This window comes from Sturnus vulgaris, chromosome 4 (genome assembly GCF_052056855.1).
Source record: "Sturnus vulgaris isolate bStuVul1 chromosome 4, bStuVul1.hap1, whole genome shotgun sequence".
NCBI classification, from domain to species: domain Eukaryota; kingdom Metazoa; phylum Chordata; class Aves; order Passeriformes; family Sturnidae; genus Sturnus; species Sturnus vulgaris.
In genome coordinates this window covers 47,469,670-47,493,445 of record NC_142246.1, presented here as the reverse complement: position 1 = coordinate 47,493,445, position 23,776 = coordinate 47,469,670, and the positions used below count along the sequence as shown (strand labels likewise).

Here is a 23,776-nt window from a genome sequence, read left to right as displayed (position 1 = left end):
GAAATGGCATAGGATTACATCCAGATGGTTCTTGAGTATCTCCTGATAGTCAAATCTATTCCAGTGCACAGTCACTGTAAAGTTATTCCTCGTGTTCAGGTGGAACTTCCTGTGCATCTGTTTCTGCCCATTGCCTTGTGTCCTATTGTTTGGCACTACAGAGCAGAGCCTGGCTCCATCCGCTTGGCATGCTCACGTTAGGTATTTATACACTTTAGATATATATTTAGATATTTATTGACGAAATCCCCACTCAGCTGTCTCTTCTCCAGCTTTAACAAACCTAGCTCCCTCAGCCATTCCTTCGAAGAGAGATGCTCCAGACCCTCAATTCTCTTTGTCCCTCTGCTGGACGTGCTCCAGGAGCTCCATGTTCCTCTTGTGCTGAGGAACCCAGAACTGAACACAGCACTCCAGATATGCCTCACTAAGGCCGAGTAGAGGGGCAGGATCACCTCCCTCGAGCCTCTCTTCACCCTGCCCCGGCCTGCCCATAGAGTCACAGATAATGCAAAAGGCCCCGCCACACATAGACTAAGCGGGCCGGTCAGCTTCTCCCCGCCACACGGCCGTTCCCGCCGGGACCAGGTGAGGTGAAGCCGTGGCAGGATGTGAGGCCCGGCCGACCATCCCTGCTCGGTCCGTCCCGCCCTCTCGGCCCACCCTCCGCGGCCGGGCCGGGCAGGGCAGTGCCGGGCGAGGCGCGGCCTCACGGCGGAGCTGCCGCTGGGTGGCGCTGTAGGCGGCGGCGCTCGGGCCCTCCCGCGGCTCCCGGCCCTCGCTCGGCACCCGGCTGTGGATCGGGGCGGCGGAAGAGAAGGAGGAGGAGGGAGAGGAGCAGGCGGCAGCGGGACGCGGAGAAGAAGCGCTGCGAGAAGCCATGTCCGCGCCCGCCGGGCTGCCGCCGGGGCCCGCCGCTGCGTTTTCCCCGGGCGGGCCCGGCAGCTCCCTGGAGGCCGCGGCGCCGGCGAGCGGCGCGCCGCGCTGCCAGAACGGTGAGGGGCCCGCGCGGGGCCCAGGCAGGCGGGGAAAGACGCCCGCGGGGTACCCGGGACGAGTCGCGCCGTTCCCGCGGGGGTGAGGCCCCTGTGGGTGCCGGGGGCCTGCGCGCTCTTCCTCCTCCCGGCGGGCGGGCGTGGGCCCGGTGAATCCGGCATGCAGCGAAGCCCTTTGACTGGAAGGCAGCAGGACCCGCCGGAGCCGCTCGGGGAAGGTGCGGGCCCCCGCGGCTGCGTGCGGAAAGAACTTGAGAAGGCGCAGCCTCTCCCGCTTCGCTCAAGGGGCGACGGAGGGGGCATCCGCATCTTTCTCTTCTCGCGGATTTAGATCAACCCGGTGTTGTGGCGCCTGTTTTGTGGCGTTTCAGGAAGGCTCTGGGAGGCCGAGGCACCTCCAGGCCTCGACGCTGGCTGTCGTGCGTGAGAATGGGCAGAAAATCACGTATTAGGGGCGAGAGTACTTTGTAGCTATGTGTGAATTTAAAAGTAGTGGGTGGGTAGGCGTTCACACAACTGGATCTTGGGATTTGAGTTGAACGGGCAACATTGGACCAGTGAAATGTGGGTCACTGAAAAACAAAGGCGCAGTAGTTTAATGTCACAAAATATTGACTCCCATTTCAGGTAGAAAGGTAGTGAGACTGACTGTAGTATGAATGAAAGTAATGAGTGTACACTTCCGCGTTTTTAAATTGGTGCGCTATAAAATCAGTTCTTTATTGACACACCACGTTAACTCTTCAAAATCCCCGTATAATCATCTCCTCCATGTCATACTGGTTTGATGTCTAGATTTGGCCTCTTATTGCATAGAGTTCTAGCTCATACTGTTAAATCTTTTTTAGTCAGGCTATTTTCTACACAGGTGTGTTTTCTATGCAGGATAGGGACCTACAAATTTTTTTACTTGAGAATTGTGAATTTGTCTCGTGTCCAAAGGGGTAGTTAAGTGCTAAGCACTTAAATGCCTATAAAGTAGGTGTTCAGGCGGTCATCGAAGAAAATGAAGGTAATTAAATGGTAGGTTTTAAGGAGATACTGATGCCTCAGTTGTGTCCCAACCGGTATTGTGATGCTGGGGTTTGTAAAAATTGTTCAGAAAATTCCAGTTTACATGGTTTTTAGTAAAAAAACATGCGGTTATCTGGATACAGCTGCTACAGCATGATTAACCTGGAAGTGTTTTACAGAAACGAATATAGAAACTTTAATCCTATCTTCTCTTTGTATTCTTAGTTTAATAATTTTAAAGAGCCATTGTTACTCTTGTAATATTTGTTTTCATTAATTAACTCCATGTTGCTGCTAATATTGGTAGAAACGGGTTGTGTAAAACCAGGGCATAGAGCATGTATTTTCGGCAAAGTGCTCCTGCTTTAATTCTGAATAATGTATACACTGTTCAATAACAGTCTTAAATTTTTATTGCATAACTTTGGTTTTCGTGTTCCCTTGGATGTCTTTGATGACTTTAGTTAATAATCCTGAATTTTCATTTTGTGACATTTAGCAATGGCATTCCAAATTTTTTTGATTGGTCTATCTGTTGTTTGAGTACTAATCTCCTGAAGTTACAACACAGGATTTGAGGTTTGGGGTTTTTTAATGGAAATAGGAGAGGAAGTGGAGGGGAATAGCAATAGAAAAAGACTAGAGGAAAGTTCTGTTCTGTATGATATAAACTAAATTTCATATAGAGGATTGTCGCAGCTTTTGAAGTTTAATTTTATGTAATTGGACTAGAGTTTATACGTAAGATCCTGAAGTGAATTGAGCTGTTTCTGTATTGGCTGAAAGAAAACACTGGTGTATCCTTTCTGTTAGAGTGCTCTGTGTTTTATTTTGATAGAATGTGAATTTTTCAGGTGAAACTATGTAGATGCTGCCATCTGATGAAAGAGAGTGTTTTTGTAGAAAGCAAGCAGCCTGTTGTAGATATGATTGTATTGACAAGGATGTTCAGGTCTGTTGCTAGTGAGTTTTGCCTGATTCAGTGACCAAGTCCATTTGAGATCCATGGAGACTTCAGTTTTTGTTGAATTTAGGCGTGATTGTTTTGTTGGGTTTTTAACAGTAACTTCTTGTGTGTATGCTATTATTTTCTTCCTTCTCTCTTAGGAGTATGGGAAGCTTTTTTTGTAGCCTTCCAAGTGGCATTGTGTCTAAGTGGAAAATGACCTATTTCCTAATTTCAGCATAACAAAATGGTTCTTGTTAAATCAGTACTGAAGGATGGTGTATTTCTTCAGTAATGATGGGGGACTTCAGTGCTAACAATTTATTGTATTGAAATGCAGCAGTGAGAGGATAATTGTATTGAATTTCCATGGCTCTTTAGAAGAGTTTTGTCTGGTGCTGTCTACAGTTGGTTTGTAAGGCTGCCATTGGTACTTCTACTGGCATTTTGGAAGCAAAGTTTTCGTTATTATGTTGTCCATCCATGTTTTTCATCCCTCCTCAGATTTGGGATAGTTTTAGTCAATTTAACAAAGAAAACAGAGATATGAAAGATTGGAAACCTGAATATTTTGTGAAAATGGGAAGCTGTGTGAATGAAGGAAGAGACACCAGTTCTGTTACTGAGCTCTAGTGACAGCTCAGCGCCACCTTGATTTGCTGGTTTGTTTGCCAGCAGTAAATAAGGGGCAGTGGTGCTGCCCCCTGCCCATGGGGTAAAGGATGTGGGAGGAGCTGTGAGAGTCTTTTCTGGAGGTGGGTAAAGGGATGTTAGGAGTTTCAGAAAGCTCAGAGGTGGCTTTGGATAGAAAGAAGGTTCAGTGGTGTAGCATCCAAAGACTCCATGTAGGTAGGGTATGTGGCAGATGACTGAATTATGCTGCTGAGGAAATGCATGGACATAAAAACCAAACGTGGCATTAGCTAGCAAAACTTTACTAATTCACGTAGTGGTATAGCCATAGTACTGCTTTTTTTTTTTTTTTTTTTTTTTTCTTTTCTTTTCCGTGGGAGTTTGGAGTTTTTTGCATGGTGACTCCTCCCTCCCTTAAAAAGCATTAAGATTTTTTAGGTTCACCTGTTAATGTCTGTATAATTACACATTGTAACTTATTATATAATAAGTATTAATTTGTTCATAGAAGGAGAGGTTTACTGCTTTTGCTATAGAGATGATGTTTTAGAGATACACCTGCTGTGTGCGGCTGAGGTGTTCAGCTCCTTTATGGATTTTTTTGAGATATTTGTCAGGTGTTTTCGAAGGATGTTAGTACCTGCGACATCAGGACAGATTGTGCAATTAATCAGATTTTGAAATGACACTGAAGATATGTTCTGATTTCCAGTGTTGAAAACTGTCCAGTTATCTAGTCACCATTAGTAGCTTCTGCATCTAATTGCAGTACAAAAATTTCTTTCTACTCACATTCTTTGTGATGAAATGGACAAAAAAACTCATTTTAGAAATGAGAATAAACTTTCATCTGTAATTTAAAAACTTGCTTTCAAAGCACTTGTAGCTTGAAATCAATATAATTTTTCAAATGTTGTCTCAGTGAGGTTTTCATGTATATGTTTATATATATGTTTCTGCTTAAAAATGTGACTAAAAAGGACTCTACATTCTATCATGTAGAGATTGATATCTTGTATTGGTAATTTAATCTCTATTTATGTAGAATACTGTGTGTATTCTTAAACAACAGCTAGATACTGGAAAACTTTGCAGTAGATGATTTGATATGCAACCTTTTTTTTAGGAGTCAGGACTCCTAAACCAATTTCTAAATTATACCTGCTCAGTTAGTTAAATCTGCCTATAACAGTAGAACAGATGCACAGGCTTTTCAAATAAAATATTTTTTCTTGCCACCTTAAGTGGCATAGCTGCTTAAAGCCATAAGCCTTGATACATGTAAATTATTGCTATATTTTTGGGTTTGCTTTTTCAGACATTAAAAAGCAGGTCAAAAGTCTGGCCAAGTTCATGTAGCTGTTAGTGGCTTGCTAACTCAAAATCATTTTCCTTTAAAGGAGAGAAAACGATGTAGCTCTATGATGCAGCTCCCTCTTTTTTAAGAAAAAGGTGAATCAGAAGCATAGTTACATGCTCTCTTCAAAACTCAAGATACATTTTTTTAAGCTCTTTCTGCTTTTCCCCCAAGTGCCTATCTGTCTTTTGATCTAGCAGTCCAAGTTACTGTTCTGCAATTTTTTAGCTCCTTTCTCTTCTGCTCAGCTTCCTGTCAGTTATGAAAGGGCATTTTTTAATTTTACCAGAAAGCAATTTTGGGCAGTATGTTCCTTGCTTTTAGGAGTCTGTTACCAAGTTTGTTATTAAAATGCCTTTCAGGTTAATCATGGGACATCTAGAGGCTCCTTGGAGAACAGTGATTTTTCAGAATTTCAAGACAGGAGAAGTAATACTTAAGTTTTGTAATTATTGTAAATATAAGCATGAGAATCAACTATTCATTATTACCTCAGCTGCCATTTAATTTGTGAGTGGGCCAGTGCTGTGTTTGTGTTTTTATTGACCAAGGAGTGGGAAATAACACCATAGTCATTTGGCGTGATGTAAGCAATAGGGTGTGGGAATTTTAAAAAAGCAGGTTATCCACACAAAAGCATCTGTGGTTCACTAAAAATAAAAACAGGGTTAAGGAATAGGACGTGAGGAAGAACTTCGAGATTTCCCATGGAGCAGTTGGCTGACAGAATCAGTTTGGACATAGTTAACATTTGGTCTCTAGCAAGCAAGCACTTGTTTGACCCTTTCTGGGCCAGTATGTAATTACTCTCTAATGTTGCAGAGCCAATTGCAGTGATACCAGAGGTCAGTTTCTCTGATTCCAATATCTCTTACAACTGCAAGTATCAGGCAGTAAATTAAAATGATGTGCCTTGTCAAATACTCTGTAGTTTCATAACAACTTCAGTTTTCCTGAAATCATAATACATAAGGACATGGAGGACAAATATAACTGCCCTGCAACTCTTTATCTTGGCCATTATATTGAAGACTTGTAAATAGGAATACCTGTATTGTTATGTATTGACATACTGATTTGACTGCAGCTTTTCAGTTTCCATATTCAGGCAGTTTCTGTAAGCCAAACTCTTGTGTTAGTTTGGTGCTTATTGTTGCTCACTGTTTTTTTAAGTATTAACCTCCTATAAACACTTAAAAATATTCAAAATACAAACGAGAGGCAAACATGGGATGGGAACCTCTTTCAAGAATGTAAGCAATCAGTTTTTCTGCTACTTTGTGTGTTTGCAAATTACTTCAGATACTGTATTTGCATGTGTTATGCTTGGTTTATTCTCTCTCTGCTGATGGGAATCAAACTCAAAAATAGTGACAAAAAAAAAAAGAGCAATTGTTTGTTAATTCAAGTGCAGAGTCCGTTGGCACTACTAGCATGTCATGTCATACATGTCATGTTTTCTCTTCATTTCAGGTCCTATGCAGAGTCAGATGCAGTTCCCCTCTGGCTATGGCTCACATCTTCCAAACTACAGTGCCCCTTCAGGACACTATTCCCAAGTGCCCAATAAAGCTGCTGCTTCACATCTGGATAATCAGTACAGAGCCAGTTACTACCCTGGTTACTACTCAGCACCAGCACAAAATGTTTTGACATCTGTGGGTAGCAATGTGTTGAATGCACAGGAATCACAGCAATTGTACGACAGCACTCCTCCTCATTCGGGGGGGTCCAGTGACAGATCTGTTCAAGGAGCAGTATCGTCTGCATCCTACTCACATGTGAGCGCTCAGCAGTCGTATTCAACATTTGATAATCACTACAGCACTTCTGTCAGCTCTTCAGTTGCATCTCAGGGATTTCCCCTTAATTCTGATTACTACGCCATGCCTGTGGTTTCTGGTGCCATGTATCCTAATATTTCCTATCCTTCCGTGGCTGCTGGCGGTGTGTATGGGCAGACATTTACCTCTCAGAGTCTACCTGCTGTTGGACAGTTCAAAGAGACAAATGCGTTTTCTAGCCAGAGTACATCAGTACCTCATACCCTTCAACAGCACATTCCTGTGGGATATAATACAACACTATCAACTGTTTCATCTGCTCAGTCTGTGCAAGACAACCTCAGTAGGAATCTCACTGGATCAGTTGCTAAAGTAAACAACCAAAAAAATACAGGTATGGTGTTACTTGAATGATAGTCAACTTCCAAATTTGTCTGGGAAACATAAGTAATTGTGTGCTGTTGTTGGCTTGTTTTTGTTCACTGTTTGGAATTCTGTAATGTAATTCTGAGTTGAGTCACTCATTCTTGTAGGTTTTCTAATTTGGTTACCACAGTCCTCAAAACAGCTGCTATTTGTTTCTACTGAGAGATACAAAAGAATACACTATTTAGGGGATGATTGTAGTTATTTGTGTGATTTTCATGTGAGTGGCCTCGGAAGGAAGCTTTTACATGCTGTTCTGAAGGAATGTGTAATTTCTGAAATATGTCTGGTATTCACAAAGATACTTCTTTCTTTTCTGGCTGGGGAATTTTTCTAAGTCATGGTTGTTGTTTCTTTAAATTTTGCCTTAGTGACACTGTGAGAGACTGAAATGTTAATGGCAATGACTCAAAACAATCAGCCATTTGTGGAGGCAGCAGGGTGTTTCGCTGAGGCCAGGTTTGTTAGGGGGAGAGTTTTGGGGGTGTGGTGTGTGTGATAGGAAAGCCTTCAATGCACACAAGATAGGGAGAGTGAACACCCACCACCGGAGGCTACAAGCTGGGTTTTGAGCCAGATAAGAAGCAGGCCCTGTGGAAGCAGGCTGGTACTTTTTGTCACACCAATTGTCATTCCTTACACAACTGTCACTCTTATGCCTGAGGATATTCATCCCTTCTGATGGGGCATAACTGGCTCAAGTGTGCTGACTTGAGAAGGGGTCAAAACCATCAAAGACTCTCCAGACTCCGTTTCCAAAGGAGTGTATATGATCCAGTGTTACAACAGATCCACAGTGTTGTAAAAGACAGTGTAAAACTCCCCTGCCTGCAACGAAGGGGAAGTGCTTGGAGTTCCCATGTACATCTGAACATAATTAATCCACTGGGCTCTGTTGTGTGGGACCCTCACCACGAAGAAGAGGACTAACAGGACACTGTCTGGATCTCCAGGTGGTAATATCTTTCTGTTTATCAAACACATATAGTTTGTACATATTGCTTTTCCATATTAAGTGTAGAGCCTGTCCACCTAACCTTTGTCCCGTTTGGATGGTATGAAACACGTCATGATATGAGTCCATTGTTATCCCCATGTGCTGTCCACGCCTGGTGTCAGCTGGCTTGTGGCTGCCCAATGCCCGTGGTATTCACTGAAACTTTATTGGTGCTAAGGTGATGCAACAGGACATGCTTTACTCACAGACACACATACCGTATCTATAGAAGTGCTGAGCACTCTGAGGCCAGAGCCTGGGCTGTCTTCACAAATACGATGTCTGCCACAGTTGGGAGTTCCTGAATGTGTTTGTGATGATGTTGGTATTTCTTCACTTTTTCTATGGTAACCTCTTCTAAGGATGTGCCAGTACACTTGTATCACATCCACCATGAATGTTGGGATTTCCTTCACAAAAGGTTTGTATAACTGGTTTGTATAACACATTGCTGTCATCTCTTATATGGGGTTCCTGAAATACTGTCCAATCTTGCTTTTCTGCTTCCTTTGATAACATTTCACATATGTAATTGTGCCTTTTAACTCTTGTGTCCTGCACAGTTGGACAGTTCCCAACGATGTCGGATCATGTTTCATTCTCAGCCTGGCGGTGCCTGCAGGATTTGAGGCATTTTTCTTGTCTACCCTTGTTTCTTGATGCATCTTTATCCGTCACTTGTCACTCCCTTTCTTTCTTCTTCCCTCTCTTTTTGTTTTATTCTCTGTCTCTACTTCACATTTACTCTTAGGTAAAATTCATATTATTGACTTTGGCATATGGTCTAATTTGCACCATAATTCAGGCAGAGGCATCTCTATAATAATTGGATCTTAAACACGTGCATTTTCTCACAAAGTTCAGGGAAAAAGTGCAACCCTACATGGATTTTGAGTCAGTTGGGTTTTTTAAATTAGTATTTTTGATAAGCATTTGAAAGAGTTAAGAAGTTGTAGCTGATTTTTGCAAGCAACAACTTGATGGTTTTAATGTGGATGTACCTATAAAGTTGTAAAGGTGCAGTTAAGGGCAAGTACACTCAGTCCTCATTCATTGTTTCAGCTTCTGTTTCATAGGAAAACTGAGTACCAGTTCATGGGGTATCACTTAGTGGGAAGCATGGAAGAAATTGGAGATGTGGGAGTACCTTCACAATGAAATATCTTGTTCTGCAGAGGAGAGAGCAACAGTGTTATTTTCTTTCTGAGCTGGGGACTTTCTGACTTCATGCAGTTTTGACTTGTAAGCAGTGCCAGACTACAGCTTGCTTTCTCTAGTAAAGACAGATGCTACATAACTAGGTTTTCTTTTTACTGTTAGATATTTCAGATTATAGTATAACATTGAAACTGTTTTAGGAGTCCTAGTAGCTGAGATTTTCTCAGACCAAGGACTTAAGAAAGAATATGGCTTTGGTAAAACTCTTTTTGGGAAAAGCAGTTAAGCTTAAATGAAGCTCATTCAATCCACAGTTTGAATTTAGTTTCAGCGTTGTTTTCTGCCTGTTCCCAAGACTAGGATGTAGAGTGTCATCCTCAGCTCAGTTATTATTACTTTTAGTATTAGTAGATTTGAATTCTGTGCTGATGAGTGCTCTGTGTAATTTTCTCCAGTATTTTCAAACCATGAAACAAAATACCATTTAAAAAAGAAAAATAGGGAGGTCCTTGAGAAGCTCCTGAAGTTACCAGCATTTCATGGTTATGCGTAAAAATTGATTCTTTCAAGGACTGCCAAAAAAGTTGACTTTGTTGAGTGTAGAATCTGCAGCTGGACAGAATGTAGGCGTCTTTCCAGAAGTAGGCATATGCAAACTACTTATTGTTTGTTCAAATTGTTACTGTTTTATTTGCAGAAGTTTTTAATTCCAGTGCTTGTTAATTTTATTTCCTATAGAGGCGTCTTGAAAGGCTTTGTTCATAGCAATTTTTTTTTTGTAATGAGCGACTGTTTTAAAGGTGGAACAGTGGAGCTGACCAGACAGTGAAGAGCAATATGAGCAGTAGTTATATTTTTGAACCATTCAATGCTGCTCTTAAGGGGGTGATTTGAGTTAGTATATGGCCTAAAGAAAAAGTAGTAATATTGCACTTGAATTTCGAAGAACTAATGATAGAATTGGCTGTGATAATGCAGTGTCATGGACGCTCATAACTTTGCGGTTATGAAAATAAACACTGATCCACTGTTTCTGTTGTCCTCGGGTAACACTGCAGTCCTTGGTTGGTTTGCCAGACTGTAGGCCTCAATAGGTAAACCACACGCAGACTGTTTCTGGGCTTGTAAAACTGCTGGTAAAGCATGCTCTGTGCTTCACTGCACAGTGCACAGGTTTCTGGAAGTGAATTATCTGCAAAAAATAATTTTTTTCTCTTTTCCCTGAACTCTGGTTTAACCTCAGCACACAAATGATTCTGTATTTGCTGACAAAGAAAAGCAGATAAACATAGCAACTGATAGCAAGGCTGAAGGAAGATCTGGACAGTTTGATTACTAAACCTTGAACACTTCAAACCATTTTTGATGTCTAGGGTTAAACAAACTGCCTCCAATGATATCTGATTTCTTTTAATCTAGAATTCGACATATTTGGCTGAAATGTATTAAAAATCCAATTGCTACAACACATAGATAGTAAAATACTTAAATAATTACAAATAAAGGCATAATAATAAAATTGTAAAGTAATTATAGTAATTGTTTGATCCTGGCATAATTCGTTTGGTTTTGAGATGCTTTCTAAATTTCCCAGTGCAGTCTTACTGTTCTCAGGTGGAGTCATTTTATATATAGCATTCTATTTGTTTTCAGGTTTTAAGAAAAGAGGTTGGATTTTGAAAATTATTTGCCAGTTCTTGTACATCCTTGGAAAGTGTCGAAATACAATACACAAGGAGCATAAGGAAATAATGAATGATCTGTTGGAAGGAAACTTTCTGAATATTTCATTCTCCTTGCTTTCTTCAGGAAGAAGTAGCAATGGGGAACAGCTGCTGTCTGTTCTGTGCATAGTTTTTAGCTAAACTACTTAAAAAAAAAATTACTGAAATTCCTAAGTGTGCTTTCTATGACTGTTTGTGTGAAGGAACTTGGATACAGTATCCCCTTGTTCATCGGGATGCCAGTAAAAGTTTGTTGTCATTGCCCCTGTGCTGTGAAAGATGCCCTTACAGTCTCTGAATTACAAATAAACAAACTGCAGACAGACTATTAGTCAAGATGCTACAGTTTTAATGTATTTTTCCAAAGCAGCTTTTTTACAGTCCGCACTGAAAGCTCTCTGTGATGAAAATGAAACCTTTATGTAGAATGAGGTGTTAATAAAATCTGTGTGCTCAAACAGGACTTACTCAGGAAACTTAGGCTGGTGAGAATTTTTCAGAAGTTGTTTAATTTCTGAGCTGATTTTTACTTGAATCAAGAATGTTGTCACCACTGGACTTAAATTGGTCTCTTAAAAAATCCAATTTTATGTATAGCCTTATAAAGCCTCCAGCATGTTGAATTTACTGAGATCAAACCTCTGAACTTCTGTATGTTGTGTACTAAGGACATAGAACTGCAAGAAAGTCTTTTCCTAAAACTTTTGCAGCCCATTTCTGAAACAGCTGAAGTATTTTCAGCAAGCTTGCTGAGATTTCAGTAGAAGAAATCAAATTTATTTTAAGAGGATTTTTTTTTTTGCTGATAGTTGACTGGTCTTGTTGAATAATAGCCAGTGAGAATAATTTGCTTTGCTTTAGGAAGTATAAATAAAGTAGAATATAAACATCTCTAATTTGAGATTTTTCTCCTTTGAGGTTTAACTCTGCAAAATCACCCTCTTAAATCTTTAAGATCTGTATTTCAGCAGAACAGTGTTCGTAAAAATCTCTCCAGGAGTGTTACATTATGTAAATGACATACTTTGTATTATTTAGGCTTTTTGTCTTTCTAGGTCAGTAGCTTTTTAAATGTTTTTCCAGTTTATTTCAGCTGAAGTTCTCATTATTCTTGGTGCTTTTCAAGTTAGCACGCATGTCAGCCAGGATGCCTGAATCTTACCAGACTCCTCCGTGAGGAGAGGGAGCTGGAGAACTTCTGAGGCTTTATGGCATGGATTTCTTTGCGTCCTGCAATGGACAGTCTGCTTGAGCAGGAGACACTCTAATTTCATTATCTCACACGCATAGCTCCCCTTATGTCAGAGAAGGATGTAAAGTCCTTGCTGCCCCAGTTCCATAGGAATGCAGGCTGTAATCCTGTAAATCTGCTAACATGGGTGTGGTTGAGAAAAAGGGAAGGACTGCAGCCAGTACTGAAAGTCAGGGGCAAAGGATGCTATTGGAAAACAAGCTGCAGGGAGGTGATACCTCTCTCCTTAGAAATTGTGTTGTTTGATGCAGGGGGTGTGTGGGATTTTGAGGGTTGTGAGGGCAGGAAATCAAGATCACAGCTGAAGCAATTCAAGGATAATTCTTGCATCTCTTCGGAAATTTTGAGGAGATGCTGTGGTGATACTTTTTTACTATGACCTCTAGGTCTCCAGTTAGAAATTAAATGACATCTTTGTCATGATGTATAGGGAAAAATGATGAATTACAATGCTAATTTGCCCAGTTCTGCAGATTCTTTCTGTAATATGCCTTTTAGCTGTAGATCGTTATGCTTGATCATTGTTAGTGCTAGAGGTGTTCGTGGTTGAGAGGCACGAAGGGAAAACTTCAGTACACATTGAAGGTGAGGAGTTGAATGTGAAAACCAGAAAATACTGTCACTGAGAATGGGGTTTATATTTATCACAGCTTGACAAAACTCTTGACTTCCCATGACATCAGTTGATGGGAATACTATATGGCCTGATTGTTTGTCCTGGGTAAGGTGATGGGAAACGTGTGCTCTAAACTGGTGTCCAGTCCAGTTTTGTCTTGAGCTACAATGAGCAATCCTGAAATGATACTTGTATGACAGAATGCAATCTTCTCATTGGCCAGAGGAAAAAAAAAAGTGATAGTGTAATTTCTCTCACCATAGATTGTTTCATGTGATGATAGTTACCAACAATGTGGTTTTAAATGGGAATTTTCTTCAAGTGTTTCCTTTGGACTTGGTTGCTTATGGCATTTAAAACCTTTATGGAGTTACCAAATAAAGTTTAACATTTAATTTTGCAGGTTGTATTTTTGTACAAAGAAAAAATATGTGTTGTTTCTCAAAGTTTAGAAACTTTTTTTTACAATGCATTTAAAGGATTCACGTAATTTTGAAGTTAATTGAATAACCTTTGCTTGAGAATAGATACTAGTACTTGGCAGGAAGATAATACATCTTCACCTAATCCAAGTGTAAATTCGTTTTGGCTTTGAGCACGTGACACTGACATTACAGCATTTAGCATTCTCTACAGCAGTGCTTGATGCTGTCAGCATTGTGATATTGACCTTGCAATGTGGAAAATACTATCACCCTACAAACAGCTCCCTGTTACAAAGCCTGAGTGAGCATGTGAATATGGCAAAGAACTTCCTTTGTCATCTTGCATACCTTGCTTGAGGAAGGTGCTGTAATAATGGCATTCTTGCTGACAGGTTCTGAAGCTCCCATGGGGAATCTGCAAGACAGTGTGTAGAAGCAGAGGTTATAGCAGGTCCATTGCAGTAAAAAAATGCTCTGCATGTTCATTGGAAAAAGCCATAATTTTGTTAAGACGTCCGAAAAAGCTGTGTGTATGCTCAACATCAGATTTTAAAATTACAAAACATATAAAAGTTCCCTTGAGATAATAAAGATGTGTGCTGTTAATTTTGCCTGTAAATAATAGAAACAGAAGGATTATTTTAAGCTGCCTCTTCTTCACCTTCTAAAGGAAACGTCAACTTGCCCATGAAGTTCTTTGTGATATCACCTCCATTATTCAAGGAAAAGTCAGGGACTATATGAATGACGCAGCTATATGTGCTGCATATAGAAAATGCAAAGTTAATATCACATCTGCATCCTCTAGCAAATTCTGTAACATAAACAAGTATTCTACAAATGGAGAATCTTATTCTTGCTTAATTTCTGTGTTTGTTTACTGAGTACTTTTGGTAAAACCATTTCCTCTCCTTTTTAACAGCTTGGTCACTCAGGATTTTCTAGAAATAAACATAATACACATTTTCTCATTTCATAAGCAAAAAGCAACCCTTAGTTGAGAGCTAACTTAATTATGTTGTCCTTGTCTGATAGGAGTTTCAGCTGGGCTATGTCAAACCTCTCAAAGCATTAATCTTTTTTGAAGTAGATTATATCTAGTCCAGATGTCTAAAACACATCAGAAGTTTTGTGGAATACTCAGGGTTGATTGCAACAGATTGTTTGGAATATGGGTCTCATAACCCATATTGCAAAGTGCTGGCACTGCAAGGGAGGCATAATACTGCACAAGGTTTCCTCCCATGGGAGGAATGTTGAGGGGACCTATTTCAGGTGGACTATATTCCTCTTACCTGGGAAGAGTAACTTGTGAAAGTACAGCATTGTGGGGATGTATCAAAAATAAGCTTCAGCTTAGTCTTGCTCTTACTGCATCATACCTCCTCTTTTTTGCTGTTGTCAGAGCAATTTATTCATTATAATGGAGTTTTAGCACTATAGGTACTGAATTTTTAAAGCAACCAATCTTTCCATAGATATTTGTTTGAAGGCATCTGTCTTTGAAGTACTGTGTTGTTTTTTGTAGTTACTGTGGAATCAAATGTGACAGCTTGTGTTGTGTAATTGTCTGTAAAGTACATACAAAGGATTCGTGCTTTCTGCTGTTTTCAGGTGGCATTGATTCTTCACAGCCTGTGCACTCAATGAGCCAGAATGTTCCATTTACCAAGCCTGGAGTTGGAACATCTGCTTCCTCTGCTGTGATGTCGTCAGTAAGGTCACCTGCTCCAAGCCTGTCTTCAAAGCCACCATCTTCACCATCTGTTACACAGTCACCAGAGCTGGCCCTCCAGGAAGGTACTAAAAGGGAATGGGAAGTCACACTGCAGACTTTCACTCAATTCCACATGCACACGTGAATGCTGGAAGTTTAATTGCTGCTTTTTTGTGTTTGACTGGAGCACATCTCTGGCATCTCATCAAGCTCCCTTAGTGGTAGAGTTTTATGTCACCTTGGTTCTAGCTCCTCTTAGTGTTTGTGTTTGATTTCCTTTGTTCGTGTGTTGCCTTTGGCTTGTTTGTCTTGTTGGCAGTCTTACATGTCTCTTGCTCAAAAAAACCCTTCTTTTAGTTCCCTTATTCTAAAGAGCTGCTCACTACTTTAATTTCTTACAGAAAGGTCTTAAAATTAGCTTGAATTAGTCTTTATTGAAAAATGAAGTGTAAATTAGAAATATGCTAGTTTATTTGTGGAAACAATGAGTTTGAGGATTAAGTTCAAGCTGAAATTTTGTTTTAAGTTCCACCTAGAATTGTTTTCTTATTGCCTAGCTGTAAGTGTCCATGGAAAGCTGCTGCAAGAATTCTTGTTGGAAAACAGGAGTGTTTGTATAAGCTCCTGCCTTTTCTGATATTGGCAGCATCTTGACAAAGAATCAATTGACTCTTGAGCCTTCTTCAGCTAAATTAAACTTTACACTGATGTTTTAACTTGCCTCTTCATTGTTACATGTTTCTGTATCTAGTATTCCAAATCTAATTGTCGGCGTTTTTTTTTTTATTTTGGCCATGTTTTCTCTTAGCAGTTTCAGAATTTTAAATTCTTATGGATAAGGAATTCTGCCTAAGGAGTGGAAGTAGGCATTAATTTTAACAGAACAATGTGGTATCTCTAGTGTTAAAAATAATTCGCAACCACATGGTGTGTGATTGTCACAGCATATTTTTTTATTCTTAAATTACAGAATCCTCTGATATAAATAACTAAATTACCCTTTTCCCTTCATTTCCTCCCTTTTCTGGTAGAATGCAGATTACAGGTTATTTGTCAATCATTTATATATATATTAGAGGGAAAACAAAAGTTAGTTGCTATGAAGTCCTGTGTAGAGTGTATTATTTTAAGGAAGATATGTCCATTATTGGAAATGTGGCTCTTGTGTGGTTTTATAGTTGATTTTGGTGCTAGATAGATTTTGTATCACCTTTGTATCTGTGACACCTTTTTTTAGGTGTACATGCTAGAAAAATAGTGTTGCTTCTTCTTCCATGTTTTTAAGGAGAAAAAGGGTTTTTAGCTGTTTAACTGTGATTGCCTTGATGTGCAGTGTATGTGTTGTGGAAGTGATTCCTGTGAAATGTGTGAACACCTGGTACAGCAGCTACAGATCAGTGCAGTGGCTGCTGAACTTCCCTGTATTCAAGTGCTTCCACTAAGTGAAGGTGAAAGCAGTAGCTGAATGAGCACATTTTAAAAACAGCAATATGTTGGCAGTATAAAGATAAGTTGTCAGGAGTTTCTATTGATTTAATTTTATCTATTTACATGTCATCACACGTAAGTTTCTGTGTTCAGATGATGGTTTTATGATCTTTGGAAGACTTCAAACTCTTCATTAGTTTTGTTTGAAGAGTCTGATAATGTACTATTGCTTTTTTATCAACAACTTTCTTATCTAAAATTAAATGTACTAACTATTTGTGGAAGCGAACCTACTGAAAAAACAGAACACATGTACCAAATATTTCTCTGGCTTAGAATTGCAAGTATGTTTCTCCTGCAGAGATCAGATGGACTTGATTTTTTTTTTCTAAATTATAGAATACCATTGTCTACATTAAAGCATTCTGAAAAAAACAGAATTAATTTGAGTTAATTTTTAAAGAGGATTACATTGTTTTATGCTGCTCTTGGGGCGTTCCTATAAAAACTAAAGAATTCTTATCTTCTAACAGGACAAAAACTTTAAAATGTATTGAAGCCTATTTAATCTTACATAACTATCTGTACAAATCTAAGGTGCATTTTATGTTTGAAACGCTTTTATGGTGTGGGTGAATGAACTTAAAATACCTAAATAGTTGGTTTATTTCACAGGCAAATATGTTGTTATCCCAATTTATCTTCTGTGTTCTGCCACCTACATTTCTAGATATCTGTAAATTATAGTGGGATAAAGCCCTAGAGTGCAGTATTTTTATGTCACAGGTACACTGCTTGTAGGGTTAGAAATTTCCAGTACAAGAAATCTGATTATTTAAATTACATGGTTGCATTTTAGGCCAGATTTATGGAATGACCTAACTCAAATAACTATTTCAAAATTGGCTTTTGCAGTTTTAAAAGTGGGAGATTTTAACACCATTATCAAATCTGTAAAAAATACTAAGCAGAAGTTACTACAACGTTATAAAACATGATTGGGCACATGATGGCACTTGGAACTGCTGTCTGCAGCCACCCATTTCTGCCTTCAATTCCTTTCCTACCCTGTGTTGGCCTACTATTGGCATTGCTGAGCAATGAACTAGAATGGGAGACTTTCCCACCTGACAAGGACTTTTTAAACTATATTATTTTTTAGCCATATCTATTCTCAGGAGGTTTTTTTGGCTGGACAGTTGTACTAGCACAACAGTCTTAAAGGCAGAAATCTGTAATACTGTTGGCAATGAAAATAAATCTATGCAACTCATAAGGTTAATAAGAATCACACCAGCCTGGTCTTCACAGCATTCATAGTGACATAATTCATGATTCCTAAACTTTTATGTTGCTAGCATATTTTTTTAATCTCTTTTCTTCCGTATTCTTTCCAAACACCTGCATCCTTAATGCACGTCGCCAGTAGTGGGTAATCCAGTCCTTTTCTCTCATCTGCGCATGCTTGGAATTTTTGCATTGGCATGCACTTTCCAGGTGGATATCGTTTCTTTCTTCTTGTTATCCATATCTTTACACTCTCACACTGGGCAGGTCTACATTTAATTTGGTTCTTGGTGTTACAGCGCAGCCCTTTCTGTTATCCTGACTTTTTTCTCCTTTACTTGCATGTAAATGATTTTAAGATAGTTTTTTTTCTCTCTCTTTCACATTAATACAGTTGTTCTGTTTTATTCCTCAGTAGTTCTCCCAGGCCTGAGAAAAGACATAGTTTATTAGCTCTAGTCTATTCTTGCACGGATAATAATTTTCTTGTATTCTCCTTCCCAAGCACATCCAGTGAATTTTTAAGATGGGACTAGAAATTACTCAAATTAGCCCTGTGTTTTAGCAGTATGGAAAAACTGAAGCACTGAGAACTCAAGATGATTTTTCATTCATTGTTGTGACTACTTGAATTACAGAGAAATTTGATTTTAATTCTACAAGTATTAATGCACCAGATAAAGGAATATAATGCCCATCTTTTCTTGCACCATTCTCTACATGAAAGTTCACCTTCTCAAGAATGTTGTTATATAGTTTTGCTTTGTTTTGTTTTTATTTCTTGTATTTGAGTAGATAGTCTTTACTTTGATTCTGTTAGGGTTTTTAAAGTGAAATTAAACAGTTCCTCTTGGGTTCATTTGGCAACCCTTTTTAAAAAAACGTGAAACTAACAGCATTAATAGACTATATTTTCAATAAAATAAAGGTTGATACAGTTGACTGAAGTAATGGATGGGCATATTATTAGTTACCATGATGGTTTCAGATTATGCATAACATACCACTTCTGTAATACCTTACAGTATTAAAGTAAAGAATGCTACTCATTGGTGCCACACTACTTCTACAAAGGGAAGGAGCCTCAAATTCCCAAATATTTGACAAGTTTTGAATATTTAGGATATTTTCTTGCCATAGCAATCCATTAAATTGATAAGAGAGAAACAGTGATCACTTATATTTATTTCAGATGTCACTGTCTGACTAAAAGCATATTTAAAATCCTTGCTAACCCTCTCTTGTCACAAGAGAAATGTAAGATTTCTTAAAGAGGCTGAAAAGGCATCAGTAACAAGTAATGTAGGAAGTTAATTATAAGCCATGGCTGCATGCTTTACTCTGTTTTAAAATGGTATGTTTATGTGTTGCTTTTGTGTATTGCTTACATATGCTTTGAGTAGATATTGTAAAAGCAAACAAATAACTAAAACAATACCGAGTTGTGCTGTTGAGGTGACAGCAGCTACAGTTGGTGCATTATCACCAGATACTAGAAGTGCATGCTTATGAGCCCGAATTTAGGCACTCATGTAACATAAGACAACCCAGATTTTCAGGTTTAATTTCACTGATTGTATTGTGCTTTCTATATGTGTTTGTACTCTTGCATGTGGCAACAGCAGTATATTTTATTCATTTCTGACAGAATTCCAACATGAATTATTCTTGTCTTAAAAGAGACAGGTGTGCCAAGCAAAAGTTAATACTAAACATTTTCGTAACATAATTTGAATTTATGTGGAAATAATTCTTTTATATCTGTGTATTAATTCATGAAAGTACTCCACTAAAAAAACTGGTATTAAAAAGATATGTAGGAAGTCTGTGTGTTTAATTTCCTGATATACATGCACATACACACACATAAAATTATCTGCTAAATTCCATACGCTACTAATATTTTGCTGAACTAGCCCACTGAAAACTGCTTCTAGGGTTGTAGATTTAACTTGTTGCATGCTGGGATTTTCTCTGGAACAACTGTTTTCTCTCACTTTCAATGCAATGATTTGTGACTTTCGTTTCTCGTCTTTCCTGTCTGTCTGACTCTGATGTTTGTGCTTTCCACTTCACAGGCATGCAGTATGGTGGATATGTTAATAATCAAGCTAGCTCTGCACCAGCTCCCTTGTCATCAAGTTCAGATGATGAGGAAGAGGATGAGGAGGATGAGGAAGCAGGTTGGCTTTAGCTTTACACCAGTATCTTGTTATCTTCCTACTCAAGGTTTTCCCCATATTTCTATCCCCTGAAACTTTTTCTTCCTTTAAGACAAAGCATCACTCTGACTCTTCAGCTTGAAATTTCCCAGCTGTTACTAGTATAGTAAACAAAAAGGATTTCAATAGTGACCAACAAATAGGTCCTTTTTTTTTTGTTAATATCAGATGTTTTATGATTCTAACAAAGTAATATTCACAACTTGCTAAACTCTCATATTTTTAGTGTTTTGAGTTGCAGTGAGTTTTAACTGAAGGTAACTAGCAGTAGAACTTAGACTGATAATTTTTCAGGTGCCAGTTGTATCATGACATTAAACAGTGTTTACCTTGTTTCTCATTTTATATGTAAGGAACTCATACAATTAAGGTAGTAAACATTGAGAGGTTTTAAGTCTGCTTTTTAGGACAGCAAATTAATCTCTGCTGTTTTTTTTCTCCTTCTAAAGGTGTATGTCTCAATGGTCAGGCACATAGATTCAGTTTTAATCTGCTTGCTTTGTAGAAAACTTTAAAAGTTTGTTGATTTTTTTTTTTTAAGAAGTAGTTTGTCCTGATTGATTGAAGTCTTACGCACTTGGTTGCACGGATTCTGCCTGTGTTTTTTGTCAGAATGACCTTGTTTTGTGAGTTTAATGTTCCTCGCCAGTTTAGTTGCTTCAATTTTGGTAACCTTTTATTTTGGAAGTTAAAGAAGTCTTTGCTGGATGCCTGAGTAGTAATGGTATAAAAAGCTTTTTGAGATTAACATTAGCCTACTAACCTTGTTAATAGATGTAATAGCACATAGCTTGTACTGCTGGCTTTTAGTATTGATTAGGAAAAGGAAACCTGTAGCTTTTTCTTTCATTTTATAATTCATGCTGTCAGAAAAGAAAAAGTGCCAGTTTTATTAAAATATTAAATCACCTAGAATATTGAAAATAATGTAGTGTACTCATAATAATTCTGTGAAGAATATAACAAACCAATGATGACATTCAGGTCATAATTAAGAACAGTATGTTGGGTTTACATGCCAAGGTTTCTGTCAAATTATATTGATTGGGTTTTTTATCAGTAGTAACCTTTCTCTCCTTACTTTGTTCCCTAAACAAAGTTTCATACTCCCTACCATCATTCTCTCTCAAGTTCTGTACTTCACTAAACCCTGTAGCCTTGGAGGTATCACTGCATTTACATTTATCTTATGGAAAAGAGTGAAAGGACATCGAGGTTCAATACAGAGGCTGTCTGATTAATAAGCAGCATCCTGTTTTATGCCGTCAGCAGGAGCTAGTGCAAATACTGAACAGTTTTCAGTAGACAAAATTCCTGATTCAGACTGTCACAGTGGTTTTATGAAGAATAGGTGTTGGAAATCTGGTTGCGTGTATTTGTGTAACTTCTCAATTGTTTGTTGACCTAACAAAAATATATTTTGACTTTCCTGTAGTGAGACTTAGCAAAGCTTTAAAAGCCCTAATCCTGATCAGGGTAAAAAAAGTCATGAATCTTGTTTCCTTCAGCTTTTAGAATAGAAAATAAAATCTTGCAATTATGTACTTTTTTTAACCTCCAGGACTAAAAAAAAAAAAAAAAAGAAAAGAAAATTTACAGTGAACATCTGAAAACTAAGATTTTATGAATGTCACAGAATTAAATTTTCCTTTAAATCATATATTATTGTTAGTCTTATGGATTTTTTTAATAGCTTTTCTATTTCTTGGTTGCTTTAAAGGCAAAATGCTCAAGAATTATCTATGCTGTCAGAATGGTGCTGTGGTATTTCTGTGTCCCAGATGTCAGTCATGTTATGTTTTCATATGAAGGAGTCTCTTTTTTTGGAAGTCTTAAATGATCCATTATTGAAGTTCTCCCTTGAAGTACTTTCAGTTTTGCAATGGGATGAGTGGTCATGGTTGATCCTTCGGAATAGAACAGTATCAGTGAATCTTTTCAGTCTTTTCTGCCACAAAAATTATACGTACAATTTTCTTTTTTTTTTTCTTAATTCTTAAATAGAAGTTTTCTATCGCACTTCATGGCTGGATGTGTTTTAAAGAGAAGATGCCTTTTATCTTCTTGGCCCTCTTTTCTCTGGAAATAAATGTCTATGAAATCACATTGGAAGAGATGTTTTTAAATAATTCTTTGCTTGCCAGATATTTTACAGTAAGATATTCAAGATCTGCATAGATTGAACTAAAAATTAAGCCATCAAGTCTCTTCAGTCCTACCAGCTATGTATGTGCTCGTTGTGCTTTTTTACATGTGCCTAGTTAACTTTTGGTACTTATGTTTACATTGTTACTTTTTACTTAGCTGCTTTAGTCTGAGCCAAGAGTAATTGTAATATACCAAATGAAGTTAGACCTCATGTCAATGATAATGGTAAACAGAATCTTTAGACTGAAAGGAAACCTAGCTCTGAATTAGAACGGGACAGAAAGGCGGGAAGAATTAAACACTTGTCAGTTTGGCTTGAAGGTGGGGATGGTAGATGATCACTCTGAAGATGATGGGAATCTTCTGTTGCTTGCAGTTGTGAAGAAAGTCATGAATGGACTGTTTTTAAAATGTGCATGACCTCAGTTGACATAGTCAACTGGTTTAATAGAAAAATATTATTGGTTTAATAGAAAAATATTTTTTATTTCAAGAAACAACTTTTTTTATTGCTTTTATGTTTTTCCCATTGCTCTCTCTTGCTGTTTGTTGGGCATGTGCTTGTTTGTTTTTAGTATCATGCTGATTATGTTTTCTCCCTCTCCTCTTTACAGTGGTAATAGTTTTCAGGTCTTAGGGCTGAAGAGATGTTTTTTTTTTTCCCCAGGATCTTTCTTGACAGTTTCTTATCAAAGGTTTTAGGAAAAAATATCTCAGTCTCTTATTTATCAAAAGTTTGCTATTTCTGATGTCCCTAAAGTTAAACTATTTTCCTCCCCCAGCACTTGACAGCTCCTCTACTACAAGCAGTGCCTCTCCTGTTTTGAACAATTATGAGGCCCTGGAAGGAGGTGGCTATCCAGGTAAGCAGTTTGTTTTGAATTATTTATTTAAGTATATAAATGTGCTTTTTTTAATTATTTCTGGTGTTGTTTATTGTTAATTTCCAAGTAGATGAGAGGCAGTGCCTATGAAAGGAACAGGGGAAATCTTCAGAGGAAACATACATGCCTTTTAAAATAATTTCTCACAGTTTTAACACTGAAATTCATATAACCATTTAATACAACTTCCCTGAATCATAAGTCATACTTTGCATTGTTGAGGGTAGTGCTGAAAATATGCCAAGTGTGAAAGCAGCATTTTTATCTAGATTATTCTATATGCCTGATTGTGTTGTTGACATTAGGAGCTGCTAATAGTTGCTGACACATCACAGAAGTTTAGGGAGACCAACAATATCAGCTTGCAGAGATGCTTGGATCAGGTTATTTTCTTTTATTTTTCTTCATCTAAAGGTAATGGCTGCTGTTTTGCTTACTCTTAGCTCTAAAAGTACTAGAACTGTCAGCTTGGTTCTAAACAAACCTATTAGCTGACTACCTTGGTCTTGAAATCTATAGAGCTGCTATATTGAGAGCAAGTGGAAAAGATGCTATTCAAGGCATTTTAGCCAGTATCTTAAATTAATGATTTGATTAATCTGGAGGACCTTCCCGTCCTGGCTCCTGGCTTTGTTCTCGCCCCTGGGAGTGTCACAGCAGTTTGCTGTAGTTTGATGGGCTCCTGATTAAAGTGAGATGTCTCTGTTAGAAAGCTGATATTGTTATCCACATAGAGTCTAACAGGACTACAAATTCTAACCTT

The 23,776-nt window shown here is 38.3% G+C and overlaps 1 protein-coding gene across 3 annotated transcripts in view; it reads left to right on the top strand.

Annotated features, from left to right (window-relative positions):
* Positions 1–735: 735 nt before the first annotated feature.
* SEC24B (SEC24 homolog B, COPII component) overlaps positions 736–23,776 on the top strand; it is a 45,228-nt gene continuing 22,187 nt past the window's right edge. Inside the window, exons 1-5 of one of the 3 annotated variants that reach the window (XM_014878326.2) lie at positions 736–995; positions 6,419–7,123; positions 14,942–15,127; positions 19,838–19,942; positions 22,912–22,992. In XM_014878326.2, the coding sequence (XP_014733812.1) occupies positions 881–995; positions 6,419–7,123; positions 14,942–15,127; positions 19,838–19,942; positions 22,912–22,992 (1,192 nt within the window). In that variant the 5' untranslated portion in view covers positions 736–880. The remainder of the gene's footprint in view (positions 996–6,418; positions 7,124–14,941; positions 15,128–19,837; positions 19,943–22,911; positions 22,993–23,776) is intronic. The other 2 variants (XM_088163835.1, XM_088163836.1) reach the window with 2 other exon arrangements.